The 15,552-nt window shown below is 61.3% G+C and overlaps 2 protein-coding genes across 6 annotated transcripts in view; both read right to left on the bottom strand.

Annotated features, from left to right (window-relative positions):
• SMARCB1 (SWI/SNF related BAF chromatin remodeling complex subunit B1) overlaps nucleotides 1–2,443 on the bottom strand; it is a 33,257-nt gene extending 30,814 nt beyond the window's left edge. Inside the window, exon 1 of one of the 2 annotated variants that reach the window (XM_070626874.1) lies at nucleotides 1,773–2,443. In XM_070626874.1, the coding sequence (XP_070482975.1) occupies nucleotides 1,773–1,865 (93 nt within the window). In that variant the 5' untranslated portion in view covers nucleotides 1,866–2,443. The remainder of the gene's footprint in view (nucleotides 1–1,772) is intronic. The other variant, XM_070626873.1, reaches the window with a different exon arrangement.
• Nucleotides 2,444–3,184: 741 nt separating this feature from the next.
• Nucleotides 3,185–13,230, bottom strand: MMP11 (matrix metallopeptidase 11). Of its 4 annotated transcripts, none has more exons than XM_070626871.1 (8): nucleotides 13,052–13,230; nucleotides 7,836–8,065; nucleotides 6,780–6,923; nucleotides 6,569–6,702; nucleotides 6,184–6,425; nucleotides 5,851–6,067; nucleotides 4,849–5,106; nucleotides 3,185–3,905 (listed from the first exon to the last, which is right to left on the bottom strand). In XM_070626871.1, the coding sequence occupies exons 1-8, from the start codon at nucleotides 13,166–13,168 to the stop codon at nucleotides 3,772–3,774; spliced, it is 1,476 nt and encodes a 491-aa protein (XP_070482972.1). In that variant the 5' UTR covers nucleotides 13,169–13,230; the 3' UTR covers nucleotides 3,185–3,771. The 4 variants fall into 4 exon arrangements, 3 of the variants coding, with proteins under 3 accessions (XP_070482972.1, XP_070482971.1, XP_070482970.1); XM_070626870.1 differs by having other exon boundaries at nucleotides 4,849–5,216; XR_011541762.1 differs by having other exon boundaries at nucleotides 4,849–5,216; nucleotides 5,851–6,425; nucleotides 13,052–13,226.
• Nucleotides 13,231–15,552: the final 2,322 nt, after the last annotated feature.

Consider the following 15,552-nt stretch of genomic DNA (forward strand, 5'->3'; position numbering starts at 1 on the left):
TGCCTGCAGATGGCAGAGAAGAGTGACACACATTCCCCATGACTGCAGACACCCTCCCAAGGCCACTGTGCAGATGTGGCACGGGGGCGCTGAGTGTGTTGCTACTGCCGGCCCACCTCTCTGAATACGGTGCTTGTTTTCCAAGGGGAAGGGGCCTGGTGGCCACACACCCAATGCTGTCACAGGAGCTCCTGGATAACACAGACAGCACTCTGATCCTGAACCCTTCCCAGACCTCCAAACGTCTGACGTTTGTTAAGCCAGGCCTGAGAGAGCAAACCACCTCTCCCCTCTCTCCTCTGGATCTCTACAGACTGGGGCTCAGGACAACTGTTCTCCTCAGGAGGGCTGAAAGAGAAGACTGTAGTTAGCTTTCTAGAAACTAAAATGTGTTATAGGGAAGATCTTAGAGACCATTCAATCTAAACATCTCATTATACACGTGAACAAATGACTCGGACGCAAAGCAGGCTGGAAGCAGGCCTCCCAACGTCCTTCCCATATGGCCACGGGCTGCTTCTCCATTTGCTCTGCCTAATCAATGAAAGCTTACTTTTCAAAAGTGCCTCCCACTGAGTCAAGGCCAATCTGGCTGCTCTTCCTGCCCACTAGATCAGGTAAAGGTTTCTTTAAACAAGCTGCCCAATATCACAAACTGACACTCCTATCCTGCATTTAGGCAGGTGCCCACCAGCCAGTGAGGACCATCTGAGCTATGGCGATGGACAGGCACTGGCTCCATTGCCCCAGCACAGGACCCAGCACAGCTCAGTGTGACCATCACAGGGCTTAATTCACTCACATTATGTTCGACTGTGAAGAAAGAACCAGGAACTGTAAAAACAGTAATTAGATGCTGGTGTCTGATACTGACAACTGCCACAGGGAGAGGCGCCCTGGCAGGCTGTACCTGCTGTAGCTCTCCAGGATCCACTCTTCTCCTCACGCGAGACACACACATCTGAATTGTACTGGCACGTTTTTTTTTCTTAAAGAATATGCACTATCTGAGGGCTCCCCTTAGACCAGAAAGGGCTAGTTTGAGGCAATCTGGAAAAACTTAATATACTGAGTACAAACTCCCAGTGAAGGACGAGTTGTACGGTGTTCCTAAAGCCAGTCGTTCAGCTGATTCAACCAAGTGCTGTGACTTCCAGTTAAAGTTTAAAGATCTTCAGGATCTTTCCCTCCTAGTAATTCTAAGTTCAAGATATCCAAAGTGGCAACTGCTCCGGAATTGCTGATAGAGCTGCCTCACGGCCTGGGGCCTTATCAAACCAAAAGCAAGCATCCTCCTCCCGACCTGTTTCCTCACCGCTAAAGAAAGGTCAGAACACTTTCCTCAAAATCCACCTCAAAGGCAATAACACGTGAGAGGAGCCCTCACTAAGCCTACGTTCCCAGCCCGCGATTTCAGGGTCCCAGAGGTAGCAATGGAGGAGGGGCGCGTGTGAGATTCCCAACATGCCCCCCAGAAGCGCCCAGGGGCTAACCCGAGCTGTACCAACTCAGCGGGAACCACCGCCCCCGGGGAGCCCGGGTCCCGGCAGCGGGGCGTATCCCCACCCCCGCGACAGGGGTAAGCAAACCACGAGCGCCGAGGGCGCGGGGCGGGGCCCGCCGACCACGCCCCCGCCAGGCCACGCCCCCAGCGTCCGCGTGCGCGCGCCCTCCCGCCGCGATGAATGGAGACGCGCGTTCCCGGCGCGCAGGCCCGCCCCGAGGCTCCCGCCGGCCTGGGGCCGAGAAGCGCGAGGAGGCGCCGCGGCTACCTCAGAGCCGATCATGTAGAACTCGCCGTCGTCCTCCAGCTGGAACTTGACGGGCTTCTGCCCGAAGGTCTTGCTCAGCGCCATCATCATCATTGCGGCGGCGAGGCAGGGGGCCGAGGCCGGGCTGCGAGATCGAGAGGGCGCCCCGAGCCGAGGGGAGCGGACGCCGGGAGGCAAAGGACAGGCCAGGCCGGGGGCTCGCGCCACCGCCGAGCTCCTCAGCTTCAGACACCGACGACGAACAGGCCGCCCTCGGTGCGCACGCGCGGGCGTTGACGCTGACGCGCGCGCCGCCGCAGCCCAAACAAAAGACCGGGGCGCGCGCCCGCGGGCCCCTTAAAGGAGCCAGGACCCGTATCTCTTCTCAGGCAGCCTCCCAAGTGGAGGTACCGAGGAAAACTTCTCACGGACAGGAATAGTAACCGAGGCCCTGACTCAGGCGGTGGCTTTCGCAGGCTCACAGCTGGGACTGGCAGTCAGCCCAGTGGAAGAGGAATGAAATGAGGCCTGAAGGCCCCGGCAGGCCCGAGCCATCCTTGCCTCAGTTTCCCCACCCAGGAAGGCAGTGCAGCTGAGTAGATGAGAGGGCTCCTAGGAGCCGAACCGATACCGCAGTTCCGAGCTCACAGCTGTTCCTGCGGCTGTGGGGATGGGCGGGATGATGACACTGCGTGGGCTTGGCAGGATTCCAAGGCCCAGGTAGTATTTGGTCTGGCTGGTGCACCAGATGAGTGCTGGAGGGGAGGGAACTTCATTCCTGCCCTAACTGTGCTTTGTGCCTACAACCCAGCTGTGCGGTGACACTGGCCAGCCCTGCCCCAGGCGCTTAGAGCCTGGAGCGGTGACCCATGCTAACAAAGCATCAGAGCACCGTGATCCATGTATCCAGGTGAGCAGGGCAGCAGGTCAGAAACCGCCCCCTGCTGACAAGTTCATATGGTTCCAGTCTAATAGAATTGCAGCTGTGAGAGGTGCCACTGTGAAGAAGATACATGCTGGGCTGGGCGGCGCGCAAGGAGACACTCCAGAGTTAGGAAGGGTTGGCCGTGGCAACCATGAGTTTTGCTCTGTGTCCCAACAGCCGTGGGCAACGGTATTTCAGGATGGTGGCTGGGATGAGGTGTGATAGGATGAAATGACCACTTAGTGGAGGAGGATCTGAGGGGCAAGTGGGGAAGTGGGCAGCCAATTTCAAAGCCACTACAGGCATCCGGTGAGACGTGATGGAGGAATGGAGCGGGAGGAGCCCCAAGCATTGTGTCCAGCCCCAAGGACCAGAGGCTTGGGGGTGGGGTGGGCTGTGACCCTGGCTCCCAGGACAGAGTAGGTCCCAAGCCAGGCCTCCCACCTGCCTGGCCCATCCCTTTCCCCATCCTGGCCTCAATGTCACAGAGAGACCCCAGGCAAGCAGATAGAAAATGACCGTGTTTAATAACAGTCCTTAGTTTTTTAAAAAAAGACTTTGTACACACTATACACACATTTACATGGTTCTGGAGGGTCCCAGTGCTGGGATGAGGTTTGAGGTATGCTGGGGCCTCCAGGGCTTGGGGGCTCCAGCAGGAAGCACCCTCACTCCCCAGCTGGTTGTGGACCTTTTGGCCTGGAACCTGGGGAACAGATCTCCAGAATCACCAACCAGTGAGGGCTCCAGCTCCCCCAGCCCTGCTGAGGTCCTACCCTGAGGGACAGGGATGAAGATTGAGGGTGGCTGGGTTTGACCATGACCCGCATGAGGTGGGGTGGAGCTGACCTGAACCACCCTCACCCTTAATTAACGCCAGAGCCTCCTTCCCAGTATGAGACAGTCGCTGGCAGGTGACCACGACCCGCATGGCCCCCCTGCAGTTGTCATGGTGGCAGCACCCCTCCTCAGCCCCCTGAGGAGACATGGGCTCTGTCCCGTGCCTGGGGCCCACGGGCACAAAGATGGCCACAGGTATCTAGCCGATGTCAGTGGCCTGGCAGGGGTCAGGGGCCCTGAGGGCATCCCAGCTGGTTAGCGGAAAGTGTTGGCAGCTTCTGTACAGCCGAAGAAGTCGGGTCCCACAAGGCGAGGGAAGCCCTCCAGGGCCTTCACCTTCACAGGGTCAAACTTCCAGTAGAGGCGGCCACGCAGGAAGTAGGCGTAGCCTGAGGAGAGAGGAGAGTCAGGCCTGGGCGACTGCACACTGGGCCCCGCACCTCCCCTCAGGCTGTGCCCAGGGACGGGCACAGGGGGAGAACCAGGTAGGCAGGCCTTGGCCACTGCTAAGTTCCTTGAAAAGTGCAGGCCCCAGGCCGGCCCTTCTAGAACCTCCCTTCCCTCAGGGAGCCCTGTCTACCTGCCCCAGAGTCGTCTGAGCTACCACCCAGCCTGACAGATGCTGGCAGCCTCAGAGGCCCCGCTCCTACCTCTCGGGAAAGCAAGTCCTGCTCTCCTCACCACCTCTCCTCCAAGTCACTCTACTCCTGCACCCACCAGCCACAGATGGGCCTCTTAAGTCAAGGTGGATGATAAGGGCAACCTGGAGCTTCAGAGCCTGAGGCCACCACAGGACAGCTCTCCCAGTGGGCTCTGATGTGGGAGAGCACAGAAACAAAGCAGGGATGGGGGACAGGAGAGAGCACTGGACTGTGAGACCCCAGTCTAGTCCTTTGAGATAACAGGAGGCCAGGAGGTTCAGTGGTTAGGAGCAGGGCCTGCCTAGGTTGGGGGCCTGGCTCCCCACCATCCACCTGGATGGCCCTGGTGAGGGACTCATTGCCTGAACCTCTGCTCCTGTGGAAACTGGATTTGTAAGAAGTGCTACATCTGAAAATTGCCTGAGACGTGTAAGGAGCTTGGCACTGCGTCTGGGGTCCTCAGTGTGCGGCGGTTATCAGTTTACCAGCTATGGCCGAGGCCCTGGGCAAGTCCTTGCACCTCTCTGGCCCTGATGTCCTCATCTGCAACATGGGGATATGGCACTGCCCTGGCGGGGCTCGGGGAAGGCACTGGACAAAGCACCTGGGGTGAGGAGCTGATGCCTAGCCACCACCAGAGGGAGATGCGGCTGCTGCACCACTGCCGCCAGCCAAGCCACCCTCCACACACCGTCAGCATCCTGGAAGGCGGCATCGATCTCAGACGGCACCCCTCGCCAGTCAGTGACCCGGCGGGGCACGGGACTGTCCACACGGCGCGTGCTGGGGTGGAAGCGCCAGTAGTCTCCGCCACAGAAGAAGTAGATCTTGTTCTTCTCGGGGCCCCAGACCAAGGCGGCGTGGACTGGGGCCCCCAGCAGGCCCAGCTCCGAGAGGGGTGCGGGACCCAGGACTGGCTTCTCGCCGTCGTACACCCAGTACTGAGCACCTGCCAGAGGGGGGAGGCTGCAACGGAGCTGCGCAACTGCCATGGCCAGCCACCACAGGCCTGCCCAGCCGCCACCACCGCCACAGACTCTCCCAGCCTCCGTTCCCTGTCTGTAAAACAGAGGCCAGGAACGCCTGCTCAGCACCCCCAGACGGAAGCTGGAGCCAGCAGGACAGGCGCAGGCGCTGAGAGGTGCCCCGTGGAAAAGGGTAGTCTAAGCAGCAGAGAGGCCGCCTGGCCTCCCGCTCCTTCCCCTGGCATGTGGCTGCCCATGACAAGTGCTTGCTGAGCACCCCAGCGGGGCCTTTGTTTATGAAGTCCCTGCCACCTCGAATGCTCCAGGCTCTCGTCTGACAGCTGAAAGTTAACAGAACAGGCTCTAGGCCACATCCTAGTTCTGCCTTTTCCAAGCTGTGCCCTCAGGTGAGTCACTTCCCTACCTGAGCCCCAGACCTCCATCTCTGACCAGGGGTCATAATCACTCCTGCTCCAGTGGGTGGCTCACGGGCTGACTGCGCCAATCCACAGACCCCTGTGCAATACCGTCTAGCCTGCTCCCAACTCAAGAACCACCGCCTCCGGGAGCCTCCCAGCTGTGCCCAGAGCAGTGAGCCATGCTCTCCCTTGGCCCCAAGGCTTCAGGGCACCCTCCGTCTGCCCATCATGTCTGTCTGTCCCTCCCCTTGGCCATAACATTCCTGGCTCCCAGAAGTCTCCTGGGTGTGACACCCAGCCCCCACTCACCTTGGAAGAACCAGATGTGGCCCTGAGCATCCTCGAAGGCTGCATCCACAGGGCTGGGCAGTCCCTGCCAGTGGCGAGAGGCCAGTGCAGGGTAGCCAGGCTGCAGCCGGCCCCCACGCAGCCGCCACACAAAGCCTGCCTTGAAGAAGAAGAGCTCGCCACGGATGGTGGAGACCGCGTCAAAGGAGACGTCGCATGCATCTGGTGGGGCTTCCGGCTGGGGTGGGAGAGAAGGGCCAGGAAAGAGCCCACGTTGGAGCCACAGAGGCTAGTGGAGCAGTGGAGCTGGGTGCAGGGCCTCACCTCCGGTCTTCCCACCCTCCTGCGCCTCACCTCCAGTGGTGCAATCTCGTTGGTGTCCACCCCAGCCTGGGGGCCCAGGGCCGGGGGCCTGGAGGTGGGGGCTGGCCGAGGCCGGCCATATAGGTGCTGGATGCCCCTGCGGTCATCTGGGCTGAGGCTCAGCGGGTAGCGGAAGGTGTAGAAAGGGGACATAAGGGCCTTAGCAGCCGTCGTGTGCTGCAGCCCAAGCACGTGGCCAAATTCGTGGGCTGCCACCTGCAGGAGGTCTGTTCCTGGAAAGGGGAAATAGCCCAGCAATCCCCAAACCTCCTGCAGCAAGACCCCGGGCTCCAGACCCCAGCTCAGGGACCTGGCAAGTCCCCATTCTCTATGCTCTTCAGTTGTCCTATCTGGAACATGGGTCCCCAGCTCATACCCTGGTTGTCCCCAATAGTCCAGGTCTCATCATAGTCAAAGTGGACATCCCCTTCTCGGTGGGTCTTGGGGAAGAAGGCATGGGCCAGGATGCCCCCAGGTCCATCAAATGGCAGATTGTCCCCATGCCAGTACCTGGGGTGGGTGGGGCAGAGTCAGTGGCTGCTGACAGGTGGGGCTTATTCCCAAAGGGTCCCAGGCAACCAGTTCACCTGGTGAAGTCGATCGTGATGTCAGCATGGCCCTCGTGCACTTCAGTGAAGGTGAGTGGCGTCACCTCGCTCCACACCTGTAGGGCCTCTGCCACCGTCTGCCGCACCTGCTCCCGCACCAGCTGCCATGGGAACCGGAGGATCCTGGGGGAGGAGGAAGGGCCTGGGCCTCGCTCAGGACAAGGTCCGCCCCTGATGGCCAGGAGTGGCCCCTGGATGCTCAGTGGGAGTGCACGCACACCAGACATGGGCCAGGTGTGCTCTGGGCCTCAGGTAGGGTGCATGGGCCCTCTGCCACATGGGCACATCTTTGGGTGGTTTGTGTGTCCTTAGGTGCACACAGGTGTCTGCATTCGGCGGAAAGGACACAGGACCAAGAGCCCCAAGACCCGCCTTCTAGACCTGACTGTACCACTCACTGTGGGGAGACCTTAGCCCCTTGACCTGCCCCCTCTGGGTTCCCAGTTCCCCACCCAGGACATTTCTGAGACCCCAGCAGTCTCAGTTTTAATGCCCTGTCTTCACGTGCCTCCTCTCCCAGGCCGAGAGCCTGCCTGCAGGATGTGTAAGCCCCAGCATCTGCATCCCTCCCAGGGCCTCTCATCACGGCTTCCCCCTGCACAGAGCCCGAGCTGTCCCAGTAGATCTGGACAGTGATGTGCCTAGTGCCCTAGCACCCTGAGAGGACGGGCCGTGTCTGCCTCATTCGCCATGGAACCCACAGCCTGACCCTCAGGTCCCCATAGAGGCTGCCTGGGTGGCTGAAGGCCATGCCCAGCACGTCTATGGGGCACAAGACGTGTGCGGAGACTCCACGTGCTGGCAGAGGCACGGCCCCCTGCTGTGGGAGGGCACAGGTATGGGGGTATCAGCTGTGTGTGCATCTAAGTTGAGGTTCTGAGGTGTTGGTCCCTGAAAGGCTTGGGGGTCTGCAGACACACAGCTGTGTTAACCATGGAGATCTTTCCAATGTGAGTCTCAGGCGGCAGGGGTGAGGGCGGCCAGCGCACCGCGGACACCGGAGCGATGGAGAGCCGCTCGGGGCGCTCGCCCTACCTGTAGGTGAGCTCTGTCTTCTCCCAGCGCCCTCCCGACAGCACGAAGCGCTTTTGTCGGTTGCGGGCACTTGGCCCGTCAGGCGGGTCAGGCACACCACAGCGGGGAGGGCTGGGGCCGCCAGGCGGCCGGGTCACCTCCTGGGCTGCAGGGCCAGGCGCCAGGCTGCTGGGAGGAGCTTCATGCCAGGGCTGCAGCCCCCTCCTCAGTGGGTGGCGGCGGTGGGCGCCCTGGGCAGGAGAGAAGATGTGAGGCCTGGTCAGGCGCGGCACTGGTGGCTGTGGCCAGGGGCGTAGGCTATCAACACACCCATGCTCAGCCCCAGCCCACTGGCTCGCTGGGTAAGTGAAGGGCGTTCCCACCTCCCAGGCAGGGCCCTTGGGCACGGCTGACTGATTCCTGATGACTGGTTCCCAGGCCTCCTGCTGCCTCCCGCCCCCTCCCCGAGGGCCTCGGGCTGTCCTCTCCACACACACCCAGGAATGGACCCCACAACGCTGCTGAGGAAAAGCCAGGCAAGCTCCTCCTGCTCCCCCCACACGCCCCCAGCAAACACCTTTCCACCTCCCTTTCTTCCCAGTCCCTGCCCCAGACCCCTCTAGTTACAGGAGCTGGCTCCTGCCCGCGACACCCACCACTACCACCACTTCCTAGCGTGGAGGGGCGGCAACCCTGCAGCCCTGCCTGGACTTGCTCACCTGACAAATGGGGATGACACCTCCCACAGTGCTGATCCGAGGGCAAGCAGGGCAACAGTGTAAAGCCCTGAGCACAGCCGTGCCCCCAGTAAGGACCTGGAACTCAGGACTCATTTCTGGGGGGCAGTTTCGCTCGTACCCCACAAGAGCTGGGTGCACGGCAGGGCTAGATGAGGTCTGCCCGCCCCCTCCATGTGTGGGTGTGTGTGGGTGGGGGGAGTAGACAGTTACCAGACGCCCAGCCCCACCCTGCAGGAGCCCCAGGACACAAGCAGTGACTCTGACTTAGATCCCCAATCTCTGCAAGTCCCAGGGTGGAGGTCTCAGTGCTCATGCATGAAAAAAGCAGAAGCTCAGAGAAGTTGGGAGACCCGTGAGGTCGCCTAGCAAGGGAATGGCGAGGCCAGGTGAGGACTCTGGCACCCCAGGCCGGAGGCGAAGGCCTGGCTTGGGATACCGTGCAAAGCAGGAGGAGAGGCACGGAGCGGTGCTGTTGCCGAGAGACTCAGCGCCTGTCTGGTCTGGGCCTGTCTGGCCTGGGTGGCTGTGGCCTCCCCACAGCCATATTTGGGGCAGGAGCCGGGCCACCCAGGCCCCACCCTCGGCCTCTGGCGGCTCTCCCAGGACCTAGGCGCCCCAGGGTTCTGATCAGTGTCCCAGCCCCCCAAGCTCCTGATTCCAGAGCCACCAAGAACTCAACCCTCCAGAGCCCCCCACTAGGAAGGGGTCTTCCGAACACGTGGAGCTCCTGAACCCCTGGGGGCTGTGGAGCTACCTGGGGTGTGAGGCCCTAGCAGTTTTCTCCCAGTCTCAGAGCCTGCTCACTGAACGGCTGGTTAGCTGGCAGAGCCCAGCCGCACTGGGTTGTGGGTTCGAGCGGATCCTGGCCTCACTGCTGATAAGTGTGGCGGAGCCATCAGCTCCACAGACAGGCTCTTAGTCCCGGGATGGGACCTCTCACCAACTCCACCTTCATCCCACCCACTTCTCAGAAGACGAAACAGAGCCTGGAGAAGTTAAGGAACTTGCCCAGGGAACACCTCGCAGGTGGCAGGCTGTCGTGCTCACAGCCCACCCCCTACCTGAAACCTCTGAGGAGGGACCCCGGCGGGCCTCGCCTTGGTGACAACAGAGAAGGAATGGGAAATTACTGAGCACCTCCTACTTCCCAGGCACTTTGCAGGTGGGCTCGTGGAACCCCCACCCCACCCCCACAAAGTGGGGCCCTCACATATGCAGGGGCTCACACTGAGGAGGTGACCCCAGGTCTGTGTGATGAGCCACCAGGGCCTTCCCCAGCCCCTCCCGACACTGCTCTCTAACCTCCGGGATAAAAGGATTCCTTCCTCAACCCTGGCAAGGGTTCGAGGACCCTCCCTGGGAAGGACAGGGCTGTGTTGTCTCCTGGGAGCCCCAAACAGCCCTGGGTCCAGCCTACCAGCTCTGTTTATGCCCATGGGCAGAAATCTCTCCTTCCCCTGCCCCACAGTGAGGCCTGGAGCGGCCAGCCATGGAGGGAGGGTGAGTAATGGACTCACACACCACCCCTTCCTCTCCTGCCCCCACAGGGCACCAAGTCCACACCCAGAGTCCTGGGTCATGGGACACTCAGTGCAGCAGAAAGAGCCTGGGCTGACATTCAGAGGCCTGGTTCTATGCCACGGAGACCCTGGATCGAGTGACCCTGGGCAAGTCACTGCCCTCTCTTAGCCTCAACTTTCCCATCTGTCAAATGGGGATGGCGCCATGGCAAAGGGCTAAATGACCTCCTTCAAAACAGGAGTCACAGCTAGAGGGAGCTTTCAGGTCCAGAGAAGACGAACGGCTTATGCAGGGTCTCCTCGCAGGCCAGCGGCCTCCTGCTCCCCACCCATGTCATGTCCAGTGGTCTTGGAGAAACAGTTAGCAGGAGGCGCTACAACTGAGGCCTCCAGCCAGTGGGATCTTTTTTCTGGGTGCCCATCATTTATGGCTCTTAGCCTCAGTTTCCCCATTACCAGGATGGAACACATGCTTTCTGCCCTACTGACCTCCCACACTTCATCTTCCCGAGTCCTTTCTGGCCTGGAGCCAGATGCCCTAGCTGCAGGCCTGGCACGGAGCAGCTGGCTGATTCCTAAGATGGGTGCGCTGGTCCTCTCATGGCTGCTGGGATTCAGTGAGGTGGGGTGGTGCTCATGACCTCACCTACAGCCCTCCAGGGTCAGGGAGCAGGCATTTCCCAGAGGAAGAAACAGAGCCCAGAGAGGTCAAGGACTTTGCCCAGGGTCACACAGCAAGTCAGGCAAGAGCTGGGCATAGACCTCCTCTTGACCCACAGCTCTCCCCCCACTTTAGCTCTCGGCCTAGCTCCAAAACCCACATTCCTGAGAAGTGTTTCTTCCAGAGCATTCCCTCCTCCTCCTTGGCCAGTAGCCTCCCTTGACCTGCCCTGAGGTGGGCAGGCACCAAACCACAGCCTCAAACATACTCGAGGAATTTCTTGGCCGACTCAGCCTCCCAGCTGAGCTAGAGGCTCGCAGTCAGCCCCTGGACCACCTTCCAATCAAGAAAATGGGAGGCACCCAGTAGAGGGGAGATAAAGGAGGACCCCAGACTAGAGGACCACTGGGTAAAGGCCAGGCTAGTTGTGTCCCTCTCTGGACTTCAGTTTGCTGTTGGTCCAACAGGGATAACTGACCATAGCGAGGTGACATAGCAGAGGTGACTCTGATGGGAGGGCACTTGGTTAGGCTGTGAGGAAGACAGGGGAGCATTACCATGCCGTTCTATGCAGCATCAAGCCCCTCTGAGGCTCAGAGAGGTCAAGCAAGCTGCCCAAGTCACACAGCCAGTTGCTAGGCAGGTCCATCTTCCCCTTCCCTCCCCTCCCCCGGTGGCTCCAGGAGGGAAGACAGTATCTGTCCCACTGGGCTTGGGGTTTCATCAACCATGAAAGCTGCAAACGGGGATGGATAAATATTTACAGAGCATTCCTGGCCCTGACGGAGGCAGCCTGGGGATAAACATGGCGGAGGCGACCCTAAATGCTCCCTGCATAACTGCAGAGTGACAGACAACAGCCTGGCTCAGATCTGGCCCCAGCTGACCCTGTACAAGTGTCAAAGGGGCAGCTCCAGGTGGCGGAATGTCTCCCGGGTGCCTGCTGAGCCCTGTCCTCACACCCTCGCACTCAGTCCTCAGCCCAGCCCTGGGTGCCGTTCTCTCCCGCCCACCTGACACAACGAGAGGGTGAGGGTCTGAGGCACAAGAGGGCTCACCAAGGGGCACACAGGGAAGACGTAGGTCCCTCCAACCCCCGCCCCTGTGGGTTCCAGAGCTACCCAGGGGGATTCCTGACTCTGCCCCAAGGTCTAGGGGACCAGGAGGGGCTGGGCAAGAGGCAGGGCCTGCGGGGAGGTGCCCACCCCCCCACCCTACTCCCCCATCCTGTCCCCTCCTGTTCCCATAGCAAGCGCAGGGCAAGACAGGCCAGGGCACAGCTGGCACGGGTGGACAGAAGGGCCCAGCCTGGTTAGACCTCCCTCCTTGCGGACCACTCCCCCGACTCCTGCCTCTACCCCCCTTCACACGCCCATCCCTGCCTGAGCTGGCTGCTCGCCTCAGCGGCCCAGCGGGGTGGGTCCGAGGGGTCCGGGCGCCCAGGAGCCTGTGGGCGTGCAGTTGCCCGGGCTCTGCCTGGTGCCCTGTAACTTGTTCCTCAAAGCCCCAGCTCAGGGGAGGGTGCAGCCTTGCGGGCACATGCAGGCTGTCCACACACACCCGGTGACATCCCTCCTCTCTTCACTCTGCTGCTCTCTCACACCAACTCTCTTCTCTCCAGATCACACAGTCTTCCCCTCCCCTTTCTCTCCCCACCCCCTTGCTCTCAGAGGGTCTCACTAGCGCTCTCCGCCCCCTCCTTTCTCACCCTGGCCTCACCCTCACACACGCATTGGAGCTACACTCCGCCGCGCAAGCATGTCCTGGCTCCAAGCCTCCCAAACTTGCCGCTCACAGGTGCCCAGGGGGTGGCGCCTCTTCCAGGCTCAGACCCCATGTCCCCCAGCACCCTGCCCTCCCCAGCTCCTCCTTAATCCTCCAGCCCACTGCACACCTGGAGGTGAGCTCACTGAGGCCACACACCTGGAGGCTGACACCAGCCTGAGACCTGCTGTGCTTTGTCCCTGCAATGAAGAGACGGCCCTGTAACCACTCCCGCTGGGACCTCCCCCAGCACACACCCGGTTAGCCTTGTCTGGGGCGCCGAGGAGCACGTCCCCAAGCTGGGAGGGGGCGTGCGTCTAGCGCAGAGTCCCGCCTCACCAGCCTGAGCGCCCCGGCGCAGGCTGCCCTTGCACACCTCCAAAGACGGGAAGCTCACTATCTATCCCGCCCGCAGGGACCCAGAAAGCGTTTCGGGTAACGGGCCGCGCCAGGGCACCCCGGGCACCCCCGTGGGTCCAGCTTGGCCACTGGGCCCAGCCCGCGTGCCCGGCGCCCCCCCGGAGGAGCAGCGGGCCGGCGGCGGGCACTCACCGGTGGCCGGGGGGCCCGGGCCAGCAGCAGCGGCGGGAGCAGCAGCAGCAGCAGCAGCAGCAGCAGGAGCAGGAGAGCGCGCGGGGCCGCGCGGCAGAGCCCGGCGGGCCGAGCCATCCGCCCCGGGGCTGCTGGGCCTGCTGGGCCGCGCCGGCCGCCGCCCCTTATAGCCTCCGCCCCGCCCGGCCCGGCCCCGCCCCCGCGCCTTTTGTTCTACACTCTCCCCGCGGCGGCGGCGGCGGCGGCGGCCGCCGGGGTGGGGGAGGTGGACGGGGAGGGGCTGGCCCGGCGGCGGCTGGGGCCCGGGTCCCAGTCCTTCCCTGGGTGGGGCCGAGCCTGTCACCTCGGGGGCCTGCTGCTGGGTGGCCCTGGCCAGCTGGTGCTACTCTGGGCCTCAGTTTCCCCACCGTGCGGTGGAGAGTCTGAGAGGAGTTGGGTTTCACTCCTCTCGGTCCCTACCCCCACCCTTGGAAGGAGCATCCTGGGCTCGGCTCCCTGGTGGCCTGACCTCTGATATCCTGCTAGCCTATGACAGGTGGTCCTCCCCTTGACCAAGTTCCCCCAGCCCTTAGAGCCTCAGCTGATTCATCTGGAAGGTGGCAGAACAGCCCCTGTGAGGAAAGGGAAACTGTGGCGTAAGGAGAAGGCTGGCCAGCCCCCTAGCTTGAACAGAACAATAATTTATAGATGGGAAAACAGGCCCCAAGAAGGAGGGGCCGGAGAAGGCTTTCCATACCAACAGGCAAGCAGAGGGACCAGGAGGCCCTCCAGTGGGTCAGTCAGAGGGAGGGTGCTGTCAGAGGGGCGCAGCGGGGTGGTGTCTGAGGGGGGCGCTGGGGTCCCAGGGAGTCCATTGGTCAGGGACTAACATTCTCCTCGGGGCCCCTCAGGGCCAGCCACCTGAGAGCCGAGGGAGAAGAGGTGAGCATCAAAGGAGGGGGTGTCCCCATGCTGAAAGGGGTCTGCTACTGGTACACACTCCCTGGGTTGGCCGGGCCTCACTGCCTCACCAGGCAGTTGGCTCCATCCGGGCCACCCTGCAGAGCCAAAATCCAGGCAGCAGCTCCCATCCTGGCAGACAGAGTCCTGAGCTGCTGCAAGGTGAGGCTGTGGGCACCGGCCTGGGCCTAAGAAGGGAGGGTGGCTGGGAGGGAAGTGAGGGCCATCAGGCTGTCAACCCTGCCTCTGGTCCCAGTCCAGGAGCTTTCAGGGCTTCTCCGGGAAGGCTCCACAGAGACCCCTAGAGGGGAGGAGAGGAAAGACAACAGTGACTTTCACTACTTGGTCTGTGAGCAATCTTTTTCTTCAAAGTGATTCACTTTTAAAAATTGAAATGCCTACTTCATTCTTAGCAATATTGGTCAAGAAATTATGGATTTGATGAGCTAATTATAGACTTTTTTTCTGATATACTTGAAAACACATAATTATTTAAATAAAAACATTTATTGGTGTAACTATCTTAAATGCTCTTGGCTATGTCCAGCGGTGCGTGGCTGTACTTTGGGGAACCTGCAGTCCAACAGTTATGGGTGCTGAGGCACAACCACCCACAGTGCAGGCCCGGGGTGGGTGGTCATGGTTACGGGCCAACCATGCTCCCAGCAAGGGGGCTGGCCACAGAGGTCTTCCTGCAGGAGGACCCTGATAAGACTAGAAGGGTGGACCAATTTGGCAAACGGGAACCAGGTGGGCAGGGACTTCCCCAGCAAAGGAGTAGACGCTGGACCAGGCCTGGCACGTCTGAGAGGAGAGAACGCCCCCGCTTCACATGTTCACCTCACCTAGAGCTGGGTGGTCACCCCCACTTCAGAGAGGAGAAAACTGAGACCCAGGCCCAGCCGGGGGTCAGGGGAGGGTCCTGCTTCACAGGCCAGCTGAGAGGATTGTGTGGTAAGAATACAGAGGTGCACATGGCTTGCAGGTACGTGTGGCCCATAAGGGCACGGCAGACACATAACGGAGCGTGCCAGGCCGTGCCGCTTGCCCCACCCCTTCTTTCCTTTCCCTCCCTCCTTCCTCCTCACCGAGGGGCACCTCTCCCCACTTGGGACCACCTCCCTATGCTCTGCTGTGGGTGATTTCATCCTCCCCACAATCTCGGTGCCACGAGGTCCCCCCAGGGCACACTGCACAGTGACAGGGGAGGGGAGGGAAGTCAGGGCCCCTCCTCCTCACGGGTAATAGTATGACCACTGCGCAGTCATTCAGGAAAGATATAAAAACCTCGAGTTCCTGAAGGGCTGGGAAGCGTCCTCATCCCGCGCCTCCACCCTCCCCTTGGCCCGGAACAAGGCGGTAAAATCGCGAGGCCACAGGATTCAAACCTGCCCGTGCGCCTCCATGCATTCAGGTCAGGCCTTTGGGACGGACGCGCTGCTTGAATGTCGCATAAACGCTGTCAGCGTCCGACGCTGCATCCGTGGGGCAGGGGGCTCAGGGGGAGTGCAGGGCCGCATGGGGGCCTCATCGCACTCTGGGCGGGGGCAGCCCGCGCCTGC

This window comes from Equus przewalskii, chromosome 7, assembly GCF_037783145.1.
Source record: "Equus przewalskii isolate Varuska chromosome 7, EquPr2, whole genome shotgun sequence".
Classification (NCBI taxonomy): domain Eukaryota; kingdom Metazoa; phylum Chordata; class Mammalia; order Perissodactyla; family Equidae; genus Equus; species Equus przewalskii.